We start from the raw sequence: 15,656 nt of genomic DNA, 5'->3' as shown, positions 1-15,656 counted from the left end.
AGTTGTCTTTCTCAGTTGACTTATTTTGCTGAGCATGATACCCTCTAGTTCCATCCACGTCGTTGCAAATGGCAAGATTTCATTTCTTTTGATGGCTGCATAGTATTCCATTGTGTATATATACCACATCTTCTTTATCCATTTATGTTTTTAACCACTTGAGCTTATTTTTTGTGTATGGTAAGAAAGTGGTCTAGTTTCATTATTTTGCATGTAGCTCTCCATTTTTCTCAGCACCACTTATTGAAGAGACTGTCTTTTTCCCATTATATATTCTTGTCCCCTTTGTGGTAGATTAATTGATCATATAAGTATGGGTTTATTTCTGGGTCTCTATCCTGTTCCATTGATGTATGTGTTGCTTTTTAGGCAAGTGCTGTAACTATTTTCATTACTACAGCTTTGTTGGTACAGTCTAAAATTTGGGAGTGTGATACCTCCACTGTTGTTCCTTCTCAAGACTGCTTTGGTTATTTGGGGTCTTTTGTAATTCCATATAAATTTTATGATGATTTATTCTAGTTCTGTGAAAAAAAATTTCATTGGAATTCTGAAAGGGATTCCATTAAATCTATAGATTACTTTGTATAATATGGATATGGTAACAATATTATTTCTTTTAACCTATGAACACAATGTCTTTCCATTTAATTGTGTCATGTTCAATTTCTTTCATCAATGTCTTGTAGTTTTCAGAATACAGGTCTTTTACTTCCTTCATTAAATTTATTCCTATTTTATTCTTTTTGATGTAATTTAAATTTTTTTTCTTAATTTCTCTGATAGTTCATTATTAATTATAGAAACAACAGATTTTTGTTTATTGATTTAATATCCTACAGTTTTACTCAATTCATTTATTACATCTAATAGATTTTTGGTGGAGTCTTTAGGGTTTTCTCTGCATAAGTATGTCATCTGCAAATAGTGACAGTTTTACTTCTTCATATCTAGCTTGAATGTCTTTTATTTATTTTCTTGCCTAATTCCTAAAGCTCTGACTTCCTGTACTATGTTGAATAAAGGTGGAGAATGGGCATCCTTGTCTTGTTCCTGATCCTAGAAGAATAGCTTTCAAATTTTTACTATGGAGTATGCTCACTGTGGGTTTGTCATACATGGACTTTATTAGTTGCAATGCATTCCCTCTGTACCCACTTTGTTCAAAGTTTTTAATCATAAATGATGAATTTTGCCAAATGCTTTTTCTGTAGCTATTCAGATTACATGATTTTTATACTTTGTTTTGTTAATGTGGTGTATCATGTTGATTGGTTTGTGGATGTTAAACTATCCTTGTAACCCTGAAATGAATTCTAGTTGGCATGGAGTATGATCCTTTCAATTTATTGTTGAGTTTGGTTTGGTAACATTTTGTTGAGGATTTTTGCATCTGTGCTCATTAGGGATATTGGCCTGTAATTTACATTTTTGTAGGGTCTTTGTAGTTTTAGTATCAGGGTAATGCTGGCCTCATAAAATGAGTTTAGAAGTGCTTTATCTTCCTCAATTTGTGTAATAATTTGAGACTATGAATTAATTCTTTAAATTTTTGGTAAAATTCACCTGTGAAGCCAACTCTTCCTAGGCTTTTGTTTGTTGGGATTTTTCCCCCTGAATCACTGTTTCATTACTAACAATTGGTCTGTTCAGATATTCTATTTCTTAATAGAATTTTAGTTTTGGCTATATGTGTCTAGGAACTCAGTCATTTCTTCTAGTTTATGTAAATTGGTATATAATTGTTCACAGTATTATTTCATAACCCTTTGTATTTCTGTGGTATTGGTTGTAATTTCTCCTCTTTTATTTCTGATTTTGTTTACTTGACCTCTCTTTTTTCTTGATGAATCTGGATTAAGGTTTGTCAGTTTTATCTTCTGAAAAACCAGCACTTAGTTTCATCAATCTTTTCTCTTGTGGTTTTTATTTATCTACTTATTGATTTATTATCAATATCTATTATCTATTTATCTATTTCACTTATTTCTTTTATCTTTATTCTTTCCTCCCTTCTACTATGGGCTTTTCCTTGTTGTTCTTTTTCTAGTTTTTTTATCTATAAAGTTAGATTGTTTGAGACTTTTTTGTTTCTTGAGGTAGGCCTGTAGAAGTTGTCTCTTACAATTACTTTTCTTGTGTCCCAGACATTATAGAATATTGTGTGTTACCGTTTTCTTTTGTCTCTATTTATTTTTTTTTATTTCCTCTTAGCTTTTTCACTGACACATTGTCTAGTAGCATGTTGTTTAGCCTCCACATGTGTTTTTCAACTTTTTTTCTTATAATTGATTTCTAGTTTCATACTGTTGTGATTAAAAAAAAGATATTTGATATGATTTCAGTCTTCTTAAATTTATTAAGAGTTGTTTTGTGGCCTAACATGTGACCTGTCCTGGAGAATGTTCCATGAGTGCTTTAAAAGAATGTATTTTGGATGGAAGGTTTGGTATATGTTAAGTCCAACTGTTCTAATGTGTCATTTAAAGCTACTGTTTCCTTATTGATTTTTCTGTCTGGATGGTCTATCCTTTGAAATAAGTGGGGTCTTAAACTCCCCTATTATTATTTTGTTACTATGAATTTCTCCCTTTACATTTCTTAATATTTAGTTTATATATTTAGTGTTCCTATGTTGAGTGCATGGATATTCACAATTATTATATTCTCTTTTTTGGTTGACCTTTCTGTCATTATGCAGTGCTCTTGCTTGTCACTCACTCCAGGCTTTGTTTTAGATTCTATTTTATCTGATATAAGGATTGCTATCCCAGATTTTTTTTTAATGTCCATTTGCATGGAATATCTTTTTCCATTCCTACACTTTCAGTTTATATGTGTTTTTAGCTCTGAAGTGAGTCTTTTTTAGGAAGCATATAGATGAGTGTTGTTGTTTTTTGTTTTAATCCATTTAGTCATCTTATTTTTTTTTTAAATTGGAGCATGTAGTTCATTTAAATTTAAAGTAATTATTGATAGGTATACACTGATTGCCATTCTCTTAATTGCTTTCTGGTTGCTTTTGTAGTTCTCTGTTCCTTTCTGTGTTGTTCTCTTTCCTTGTGGGTTGATAATTACTTTTTAGTGTTATGTTGGTATTTCTTTCTCTTTATTTTTTGTGTATTTATTACAGATTTTGGCTTGTGCGTACCATTAAGTTCATATAGAACATCCTAAGTATTCTGCAGTCTATTTTAAGTTGAAGGTAATTTAACTTGGAACATACTGTAAAAACACTACATTTTTGACCTTCATCCCCATATTTTATACATTTGATGTGATATTTTATACCTTTTTATTTTGTGTATCCCTTAACTAATCAATATAGATATACCTGACTTAACTACTCTTGTCTTTTAACCTTCATACTAGCTTTATATGTGATTGATTTACTACCTTTACCATATGTTTGCTCTTACCAGTGAAATTTTTTATTTCTTAATTCTTTCTTACTTCTTCTCTGGCCTCTTTTCTACTTAAAGAAGTCCCTTTAACAATTATTATAGGATTGGTTTACTGAAAATGAACTCCTTTAATTTTTGTTTGAGAAACTATATTTCCTTCAATTCTGAACGATAGCCTTGCTGGGTAGAGTGCTGCTTGTTGTAGTGTATTTCCTTGCAGCACTTTGAATATCATGCCACTCTCATCTGGTCTGCAAAATTTTTACTGAAAAATTAGCTGACAGTCTTATGGGTGGTAACTTGTATGTAACTAGTTGCTTTTCTCTTGGTACATTTAATATTTTACCTTTTAAAAAATTTTGATATTTTAATTATTGATATCTTAGAATAGACCTCTTTGACTACATATACTTACTGTGGCTCCCTATATTTCCTGGATCTGGTTATCTGTTTCCCTCCACAGGTTTGGGAAGTTTTCAGCTATTATTTCTTCATATAATTTTTCTGGCCTCTTCTCTCTTTTTTCTTCTGAAATCCCTATAACATATAATACCCTTGAAGATATTCCAGAAATCCCTTATCCTATACTTATTTTTCAAATTCTTTTTTAATTTTGTTGTTCAGTTTGGATGACTTCCACTACACTGTCTTTCAGATTGTTCCTCCATTCTTTTAAATCCTCTAATCTGCTGTTGATTCCCTCTAGTGTATTTTTCATTTTAGTTACTGTATTTGTTCAGCTCTGATTGGTTCCTTTTTATACTGTCTATCTCTTTTTTGAAGCTCTCATTGTATTTATCAATTCTTCTCCTGAGTTCAGTGAGCTCCTTTATGACCATTACTTTGAATTCTTTATCAGGTAGATTGCTTATCTCCATTTTACTTAGTTCTTTTTCTGAGGTTTTGTCTTGTTCTCTCATTTGGAACATATTCTTCTGTTTCCTCATTTTGCCTGACTCTGCACTTGTTTCTGTGTGGCATTTTATGGGGCATAGCAATGCAATACTTCCTGGTCATCAGATCTAGGCACTTCAGGGTCGTTCCTTGTGTGGACTCTGTGTGGTCCCCAGTGGTTGGCTGAGTGTCCCAGCTGTAGCTGCTGTGGGTGTGCTGGTGAATGAGTTTAGTCCCTGGTGTGGCTGGTTGGAAGGCCTGCTGGAAACTGTTGTGGATGTGCTTGTGGGTAAGGCTCTTTCCTCCCTCTCTGGGGCAGGAGTTGCTTTGGGGAGTCCTGGACCTGGCCAAGACTGTCCACCATGTACAGCAGGGTGGGAACCACTTTGGAAGACCACCTGGCAGGGTAGGTGGGTTTGAGCAGTGCAGCCACAGAACACTCAGGTGGGTCACCCAGTGCTTTCAAGGTAGATAGAGAATGTTCTGAACGAGATGGGCTAACTAGCTTGAAGGAGGATAAGAAAAATTGTGCCAGCAAGCACTTCTGTTCCCCGAGGCAGTTCCTATAGATCCCTGCCCCTCTAGTACATGCCCTAAAAGTAGTCCGTAAATGTCCTTCATGTATGGCCCTAGTGCTTTTCAAACTGCTGCCTCCATGCTGGCTCCCAGAGTGAGTGGGATTGTGCTCAGGCCGTGAAGAACAATGTCAGTTTTCTGTAGCCCTCTGGCTCTCCTGAAGCTAGTGATTTTTAAAGTGATTTTTAAAGATCCCAGATTTAAGTCCTACTGATTTTCAAAGCTAGATATTATGGAGGCTTACCTTCCTGGTGTATATCCTTGAAGGGTGGAGGTGGTCAATGTGGGCTTTTCTCACTCTTCAGGAAGGACCTACACACCTGTTACATCTCTCTCATTTGTGGGTTGCCATGCTGGGGATTTTGGGTCCCATCCAGAATACCTCTCTGCCCCTACCCTTCTTGATGTGGCTTTTTCTTTGTATCTTGAGATGTGTTAAAGTTGTTCTGATAGTCCTCATGTTCTTCTCAGAGAGAGTTGCTCTATACATAGTTGTAGTCTTTGTGTGTCCATTGGAGGAGGTAAGCTCAGGATCTTCTCATCCTGTCATCTTGATCCCCTTCCTCTGCATTTGCTAAACTACATTTTCTATACTCTCTAGCTGCTATGGTTATGAGTAGAAGGTTGGTTTAGGAACAAATGCACTCACATAGACTTTGTAGTTCAAACTGAATCACATAGTGAGACAGGTACAGCACAGGGCACACATTTGTCCATTGTACATTGTGGCTGGACTGTTTTCTGGAAACTATGATGGTAGCAGCAGTTCCTTGATTCAGCAGGCAGCTTCCTAGTCATAATGATAAAGGCATCAATTCCTCTGGTAGCCAAATTCTGCTCTGTCATTATGGAAGGAGTTCATGAAAAGTACAGCCTGAAGTATCTTTCCTTAGCCCTCTCAACAATCCACAGCTACTTATGCATCCTTTCTGTTTAAAATGGCTGGAGCGAATGTTGTTATCTACTCAAAGAATACCAAGTAATAGTTTCCTTGTCTTTGTCTTTAAACAACTATACTAACATCTAGATTGGGAAAATTCATGTAAAGCATATTAATGCATTATTACCTGTCAAGAGTAGTTATGTTGTATTCTTTTTCTTATTCTTATCAAGTGATTTTATAATCAAAATACCTATGTTTGAATTATTGCTTTAAAATATGTTGTTTCTGCAATCTTGTTTCCATTCAACCCATCCTCGCTGACCATGGACTCAATCCACATCCCGGCCTATCTGAACCTGGAGTTCCTCAGCGAGGTCTGACGAGGCGCAGCCCCCGCCCCTGCCCGTGGCTCCATTTCCAGTGAGGGCAAGAAGGAAGCCTCTTATATATGGTGAAGTGAGGGGTCTGTTAAATCTGTAAAAGACTGAGAGCCCATACAGAGTGCTGAACGATATGGAATAAGACACATTTGGCATTATTTTTTTGTACGTATTGCTCAGAATAAAAACACTTGAAGTAAAAAAAAAAAAAAAAAAGTTGCTTAACCACTCTAAGGTTTGATTTCTTTATCTATATACTAGGTAAAAAGTACAACTACTTCATGGAGATTTATGAAGATTAAATGAGAATATGTAAATAAAATTTTTTTGTCAGAACTTTATTTTCTACACAAATAATCTGATTTGAGCAAAGTCATTTCCCATACTGCTTCCTGTTTTTAAACTCCATGACCTTACCTTGTTTTTTAGAATGCTGGGCACCCATTTTAGATACTTTTTTAAATGATTTATTTATTTATTTTAGAAAGAGAATGCACACACAAGTGGGAGGAGGGGTAGAGGAAGAGGATCTTCAAGCAGACTCCCCACTGAGCACAGAGCCCCATGCAGGGCTCCATCTCATGACCCATGACATCATGACCTAGCTGACACCAAAAGTCATACATTTAATTGACTGAGCTACCCAGGTGCCCCTCGGCATGTATTTTAAAAATTACACCCAGTGCCTCTATATTGTCATCTTCTGCTTTTCAAATACATTTTTCAAGTTGTTTCTTTTCCATGAAGTCCTTTCAGGGACCTGCAACCTACCTTGATCAATTCCTTGATGTTGGAGCTCCTACAAACACCAAGTATTTTAGCACTTCACTGTTTCCCAAATGGATTTTTACTCCTTAACTAACATCAGTAACAATTAGTTAAAAAAAAAAAAAACTCACAGAGCACTTAAAAGAGTTTACCATTTGAGAGTTCCTTGAAAAACTGCTGTCTAGGTGATTTATCATGTCATTCAGTGACTTCAATTAGATTATACAGTACTTTTGGAATATATTATTAAATGTAGGGAACTTAGATATAAGTAATGATTAAAAGCTATTCGAAATTACATACATAATATTTTTTTCTAATTAAATTTGTTCTTCTTTACCAAAACGTTTCTTCCTACCTCTGATTTTAATTGTGCTTATTTCTACCCCAGAGACAGTAACAATATTAAAACAGTGGACAAAGTGAACACATAATATACCAGGGTCAGCATTAAAATATGGGAATGGCTTCTCTTAGACAAGTTTATCAGCACTGATGTGAGAGTTTGCACAGATGAGGGGGCCTAGAGCATGAGTTTTCAAACTTGGCTACTCACTGGGATACCTAAAGAGCTCTAAGAATACTAATACCTGCATCTTAAACCCAAAGACCTCCATTGAATTGAACTAGCATATGGCTTCACAATGGGATATTTAAAAGTTAACCAGATGATTCTCATGAGCAATTAGAAATAAAAACCATTGGTGAGAGGCTTTTTTTACATTTAGCATCCTCCCCCAATCACATTTTTCTCACTGTTTTGCTTTAGGAACATGCTGCCCAATTAGAGAGATTTAAGGCCATTCATCTAAGCATTCCTTGTCACCAGTGGCACCCCTGGCATACATATACATGTAAGGATGATAAGATGGCATTATTTTGAAAATGATTTTCTGAAAATATCTTTGAAATTTTAGTAGACTGTAATTGTATCTACATACTCTAAGAAAAAAAATGGTAATAACTAAAATATCAACCCGGCAGGAAGCAGAGAGAGGAGAAAAAGAAAGAAAAGTCTATAGCTGTATTAACTATAGGTAAGAGTTACAGTTTTCAGCTATATATACCTGACTGATGGTACCCAAAACATCAGTGAAGCTGTTTACTTCTGATAAAAGCAGAGATATTATAGATTTTCTCAACAAGCTGCAACTTCCCAGGGTTACCAGACTCTGAGAAACATAATGCTGCACCTGAAACTAAAGATAAAAATGAGTAAATTTCTATTTTCTATCAAGTCAGGTCAAAATATATTTAGAGGGCAATTTCTAAGACTAAGATAAATTGTGACTACAAAAATAATAAAATTTTGTACAGTGGTTAATATTTTGAAAGGTATGACAAAGTGCTGAAATGGAAGTTTTAGTTGAAGTATCAAAATAAATAATTATATTTAGGTGATGGACCATATACAGAATGAATAAAGAAGATAAGACTCTTAAGCCCTTACCCACTATATATAAATATAGGGGTGTGTGTGTGTGTGTGTGTGTGTGTGTGTGTGTGTGTAGTGAAAGAATGGAGTTTGAAGATGTCCTTTGGAATAGATATTGGTGCACTATGAATCCCACCTCCGCACTGGAGACAGGTGGGAAGGACTTCCTTGTTCTCTATAAGTCAAAAGAGAGGCACTTTAGAGAGAAAAGAAAAAATGCAGGACTCTAAATTTTCATGTAGGGGCAGCAGAAAGTACTCACCACTAAATAAATGTAAAAGAACAATGGAAGACAATAAACTATATCCCATATAATTATTAGGAGAAAGGCCATTTGATTATTAATCACATTAAGGTATGTATAACTCATAGCTGGAACTTCATTAAACATGTCCCTTAATATATTTTAGAGAAAGGAAGCTTCAGAAATATCTTGAAACAAAGAAATAGCACCTATCTTGTCATGTCCTATAGATTAAAATCATATTGAGGAGACATTACTTTTGTATATAAAATGTCCAAATGACAATGCCAAATAATGCCATGTGAAAGTAGGAAACGTCACCTGTGTCCTTTAAGATAAACACTTAACATAGATACTTCTCAAATTGATATTTTAATAATATACTTTAAAAGTTAATCAATGACAATGACATAGTGAACACCTTATAGAATTCAACAGAAATTTCTATTATAAATCTTGATATGCACAACTCATTCTTAATAATAGTTTTCTAAGTCAGCTTGTCAACTCAATCCTAAAACCACACCAATTTATTACCATAGGAAATCAGAGTTATTTATAATTGTTGTTTCTCAGTAATGTCACTGGCTAGGACTCACACCCTCTGTAATTCTCCAGTGTCACTTTTTTGCAGATTGTTTACATTTTTGTTTGTACCTAAAAAGAAGAATATCCTTATCTAAGCTCTGAAAAAAAATTCTGTTGGCTATTTCACTGATGCTCTAGTTGTTTACTTCCTTTCTTAATATTTAAGGCTTTAGGAGATAAGGAAAAAAATTCAGTCGGGACGCCTGGGTGGCTCAGTTGGTTAAGCGGCTGCCTTCGGCTCAGGTCATGATCCCAGCATCCTGGGATCGAGTCCCACATCAGGCTCCTTGCTCGGCAGGGAGCCTGCTTCTCCCTCTGCCTCTGCCTGCCACTCTGTCTGGCTATGCTTGCTTTCTCCCTCTCTCTCTCTCTGACAAAAAAAAAAAAGAAAAATTCACAGTGAAATAAAAGTTAATTTAGAAAATGACAATAAGGGGCACCTGGGTGGCTCAGTGGGTTAAAGCCTCTGTCTTCAGCTCAGGTCATGATCTCAGGGTCCTGGGATCGAGCCCCGCATCAGGCTCTCTGTTCAGTGGGAAGCCTGCTTCCCTCTCACTCTCTGCCTGCCATTCTGCCTACTTTTGATCTCTCTGCCAAATGAATTAATAAAATCTTTAAAAAAAAAAAGAAAGTGAGAATAAATTTATGAGGGTAGTCATAGAGTTAGGTCTGTGGACTGTGGACTGCTAACACTGCCTGAGCCAAACCCTAGCTCCACTGTACTAGCAAGTTACTTAACTTTTTATATCTAAGCTACCATATCTGCAAAATAATGATTGTGATGGCACCCACTTCAGTTGTTGTGTATATGAAGTTAGATAGTAAAAATGGTTAACATAGTGCCAGGTACCCAGGAAGTGCTCAATAATTGTTACATGTTAATATAAATAGGTCGATAACAGAAAAGCTTGAAGGTTACAGAAGTTTAATTTATTGAACCCTGAAAAGTTAAATACTAAAAATAAAATCTGTTTTTCTATAGTTAATACAATCCTATTAGAGAACACTGCTCAGAAGAGAAGTTCATCATAAAGACCTTTTCCATAATCTAGATAGGAATTGTTACAGTCTCCTCAATATGACTGAAGTTCATAAGAGAACAAAGACTAAGTATATAGCTGTTAAGGTAATTTAAATTCTGTGAACATTTTTATAAAAATGGTTTCTAGTCTTCCTTTTTTTTAATTGACACTTGCCCTTTTGTAAATAGAGTGGAACTTTTGAAAGAGGCTGGCATGGAAACCAGGGCTTACAAGGTTATAGGAGAGTCTACAATGGTGAAAACAACACACATGCCATCTTTTTCTACTCTAGCCCATCTTCCTGTATTGCAGGGAATGGAAGTTAGAAATAACTTTCCCCAGATTCTTGTGAAGTTTGAATTTTGGATATTATTTGAGTTCTGCTAATCAGAGGTACTCATCTGAGACCCTGATTTAGAAGTGCATTATGGAAGAAGAGAAGCAGGGCAAAGGCCATGTATTCTGTTGGTGCAGATTATGGCAGAGGTGACATGGTTCAGACTTATCATGTAACTGGTGTAGAGACTCCCTATGTTTACAAGTTCTTTTCTTTTTTTTAATAATTTTTTAAAATTTTTAATTTATTTGACAGAGAGAGATCAGAAGTAGGCAGAGAGGCAGGCAGAGAGAGAGAGAGAGAGAGGAGGAAGCAGGCTCCCTGCTGAGCAGAGAGCCCTATGTGGGACTCAATCCCAGGACCCTGAGATCATGACCTGAGCTGAAGGCAGAGGCTTCACCCACTGAGCCACCCAGGCACCCTGCAAGTTCTTAATCCTGGCAGAAGCAGTAGGACCTTGACGGCCCAGTAGTTTAGGAAGTCATTTCTATAAACTCAGCCTCCTCAAATTCCTATAAAAGCCAAACCAAATGTGCTTTGATCTACATCTACATATTCCCCTGTAGTATTCATAGAGCCCAGTGCTGACATTTCAGTCTTGAAATATGCAAAGGTGGAAATTCCTACCACATGTCCAACATATTTGCTATCTGACCTGTGTTGAAGACAGAAAGATCTTGGATAATGGCAGTGAATTACCACAAACTTCATTAGGGGTGTTTCTACTTCAGTGAAGTTTCTATTTCAGTTGCAGTTCCTTTCCTGGCAGTCTGATATTTGTTAGGTATTAATCTGGGAATTTTTTTTTTTTTTTTTTTTTTTTTTTTTTTACTATTCCAATAAGGATAAAATGAAGCAGTTTGCATTCACCTAGGGGTCATCATTATACTTCTGCCCTATTTAAGGCCATGTCAGTTTGCTGGCTCTGTGTCATTATTTCATTGAATTTGGATCATCGGAATATTCTACAGGACATCATGCTGGTGTACTGTATGGATATCATGCTGATATGGCAATTGTTTTAAAGGCCCTAGTAAAATACATACATTAGAAGAATGTAAACCCCAGGATTCGGGTACCTGATACAGTTGGGACATTCTGGATCTGATGAATGTTGAAATGCCCCTTCCAAAGTGAAACACAAGTTGCCTTAGCATGTATTTTCTATCAGTAATAAAAATATATAATACCTGATGGGCATTTATGGATATTTGAGGCAACATATATTCATTTCAGTTTACCACTTGGATGCACATACTGGGTAAATCATGTCTAAGCATTGAGAAGAGCCCAGAGTTGAATAAAGAGCTCTAGCTGGTCAAAGTAGAGTAAAAGGCAACTCTGCCACTTGGACCTTAAGACCGATAATACCCAATGTTCTTGGAACTAATCAGTAATTGTATGAAGCCTGTTGTTGACCCTAATAAGAAAATCACAAAGAAAAACCCTTGGTTTGGGAAGAAAGTCAAAACTTTCTTCCATATATATACATATATATGCAAGAAATAAATATATATAGAAATATATATATTTAAATATATATATACACAAATAAATATACTGTATTATATATTTAATATTTACACATTTATATAAACATAAACAAATATATATTTAATAATATATTTGTGTATATATAACCATATAAATATATTTTACACAATTATATGATTTTACACACACACACACACACACACACACACACACCACTATTTGGCCCTACTAGAGAATAAATGACTGCCTCATTATGGGATACCAAGTGATTATATGTCCAAAGCTGCTCATTTGAACAGTGTTCCCTGGTGGTCTAGTGGTTAGGATTCGGCGCTCTCATTTGAACAGTGTTACCTAAAGTCAGGTATACACAGCAATACTCCATCATCAAGTAGCTATAATATATATAATGTGTGATCGAGCAGGAAATATAAGTAGAAGCACTGCTTGAGCAGTTAGTTCCACCTAGAATACCACCCCTTTTGTGGTTGAGTTATAGGAAATTTATGTTCTAAGCCTATGACCAATATATTATGTTCTTTCTCTGATAGCCAGAACATTTGAATTCAGGAACCAAGGTATGAAAGAGACTGGGAACTCTTAATATTACATCTAATGATTCACTGGTAAAGTATTCTTCACCCCTTGTGACATTGGATTCTGGTTTGAGGTCAACAACTTTCATGAACTAGATGTTGAAATTTCCACCTGGTTATATGGAGTTTTTTTTGTTTTTTTTTTTCCTTTTCACTCTCTCTCTCTTTCTCTTTTGTTTTTTAATTTCTTTTCAGCATAACAGTATTCATTGTTTTTGCACCACACCCAGTGCTCCATGCAATACGTGCCCTCCTTAATACCCACCACCTGGCTCCCCCAACCTCCCACCCCTTGCCCCTTCAAAACCCCCAGGTTGTTTTTCAGAGTCCATAGTCTCTCATGGTTCACCTCCCCTTCCAATTTCCCTCAACTCCCTTCTCCTCTCCATCTCCCCATGTCCTCCATGTTATTTCTTGTGCTCCACAAATAAGTGAAACCATATGATAATTGACTCTCTCTGCTTGACTTATTTCACTCAGCATAATCTCTTCCAGTCCCGTCCATGTTGCTACAAAAGTTGGGTATTCATCCTTTCTGACTGAGGCATAATACTCCATAGTGTATATGGACCACATCTTCGTCTGTTGAAGGGCATCTTGGTTCTTTCCACCGTTTGGCAACTTGTGCCACTCTGCCAACGGCGAAAAGGGGGTTCCTGTGTTGGCTGGAGCAATTGATCTCTGGCTGAGGAAAATAGGAATTTAAAACACAATGGCAGCAGAGAAGGTTGTATTTGGAAGCCAGAGGTTGCCTGGTATTACTCTCCAACTATTTTGAGTAAATAGAAAACTATAGCAAACTCATGAGACAAGACCACTAGAAAGCCAGATCCTTTAGGGATGAAACCCTGGGTAAATCAAACTAATTGACAATGGGAGAATGTAACTGGCAGTGGAGAAAGAAAGTCAATACAAATCATGCTTATAACCACTTATAACTGAAAGCCATGAAGGGTTATTTTTCTGTGTGTGGGGGGTAGGTTATTTTGGTAGTGGCTTACTTTATTATTTAGTACATGAATTGCAACAATCAAACTAGAATTGTGATGGAATTAGCATAGGAATGATTATCACATAAAGTCATATCACATCACATGAAATGACTGAGACTTTCAATCCCTCCTTTTGAGAAGAAGTCTATAGATTTTTGTTTCTATAGAGCATTGGTACATTATATCTTCAAAGTACACCGTTTTTGCTATTGGTATTTTGGGGAGGTTTGAATAAGGGAAAAAAGGAATATATAATGTTGCATAAGGAGAGTGGTATTCTATAGCAGATAGATTGGAGTATCCATTTGAGTATTCTTCAAGCAAACTTTCTGTTCTAAAGAAGCTAAATATAAAATATATAAAAAATATAAAATATAAATACAAAAAGGTCTATTATAAAATTAATAGGAATCCAGAAAAAGAAATGGGACAGAATAGGCAGAAAATATTTGAAGAAATAATAGCTGAAAACTTCTTATATTTGGTGAAAGACATAAATGTACACATTCCAGAATCTCACTGAACTCCAAACAATAAGTATGAAAAAAAATGCCTAGGCATATCAGAGCCAAACTCCTGAAAATATAAGACAAAGAGACAAGCTTATGAGTAGCCAGAGAAAAATGATACTTTACATTTAATAAACATAATTCAAAGAACTGTGGAATTCTCATCAGAAATTATGATAAGTAGAAGAGAATGGATTAATATCTTTACACTGCTGAAAGGAAAAGAAATACCACCCAGCATTCTGTATCTAGTAAAACTGTTCAAGAAGGAAGTAAAAATATTTTCAGATAAAAAGTAAAATTAAGAAAATGTAACCAGTCAAGCCATAGTATAAGAAATGTTGAAACAATTTTTTTTCATGCTTAGTGTAAATGATACTATGGGAAATTTGAATATTCAGGTAGAAATGAAGGGTATCAAAAAATAGTAACTGTCTGGGTAAATTATATTTTCCTCTTAGTTTCTTTAAAACACATTTGACAGCTTAAAGTAAGAAATACATATAATATGGTCTTGTATATGGTTGTGATACATATGACAATGAGAGTATAAGAAACAGAGGCATAAGCCAGTTATCAGTTTATTACCTCTCAGCTCCCAATTCACCTGTCAAAATATGATCTGCTATAATACAGAGCATTCTTTTAGCATCTCTCCTTTACATGAGCAACATACAAAGTTTCTCAGTGGAGGACGCTGAAGGAGCATTGTAGGAGAAAGAGGTTTTCCTCTGTTTCTGGACGTTGCATAGTGGGTGAATGGTATGGGCATGATGACATCTGGTGGAGTTCAGCCCCCAGCTGCCCATCCAGGACTTCCTGTCTCTTGAAGCTTAGCCTGGCCTGGCAATAACCCTCCCAAGATCCTCTCTACATAGAAACTGGCAACCTGAAGTCTTCTTGCCCACACTAGCAACTGGACTCCTACAGGCATCAGAGTGTCTCACCTGCAGCCCAAAATGTTCCCACCCAGAAGCCATTTTCCTATGGCTTTCCTGTGTCCTGGAGGTTCAGTCTCTCTGCAGCCTTCACGTCCTCTGGACACTCACTCCACTGAGTACCTAAACCCTGCTACATAAAAATACAACACACTGACATTTGTGGGATGTAGCTAAAGAGGTCCTTGGAGACAAATTTCTAGCTCTTAATATTTATGAAGGACAAGAAGTAGTAGTCTGAAATCAAAGTCATTGATCATTCACCATGTCTTGTCTTCATTCATCTGGAAAGCAGAGATTAAGCTTCCTTTGAGAGTTTCAAGGGATTGCATGCTCTCCCTCAATCAACCAGCAATGACTTTGGCAACTTGATCATTTTTAAATAACATCTTCATTGAATATATAGATAGAGATATAGACATAGATATAGATATATAGAAATATAATCTCTCTCTTGCTTCCACATGCCCTGTCTATCTACAGAAAGAATGATACGTATTACATAGTTAACAGAGTTATATAATCAACACAATACTACTATCTAATTCTGGAACCCCAAAAAGAAATTCCATTAGCAATAGCTCTCCATTCCCCAT

The 15,656-nt window shown here is 35.8% G+C and overlaps 1 protein-coding gene across 1 annotated transcript in view; it reads right to left on the bottom strand.

The window, feature by feature from the left end:
• MEI4 (meiotic double-stranded break formation protein 4) overlaps positions 1-15,656 on the bottom strand; it is a 237,941-nt gene that overhangs the window by 72,191 nt on the left and 150,094 nt on the right. The window contains exon 4 of the mRNA XM_047734094.1: positions 7,973-8,104. Coding sequence (XP_047590050.1) covers positions 7,973-8,104 — 132 coding nt within the window. The remainder of the gene's footprint in view (positions 1-7,972; positions 8,105-15,656) is intronic.

Source organism: Lutra lutra, chromosome 6, assembly GCF_902655055.1.
Source record: "Lutra lutra chromosome 6, mLutLut1.2, whole genome shotgun sequence".
Taxonomy (NCBI): Eukaryota; Metazoa; Chordata; class Mammalia; order Carnivora; family Mustelidae; genus Lutra; species Lutra lutra.
The sequence above is the reverse complement of the archived record's forward strand: the minus strand, read 5'-3'. Positions and strand labels throughout refer to the sequence as shown.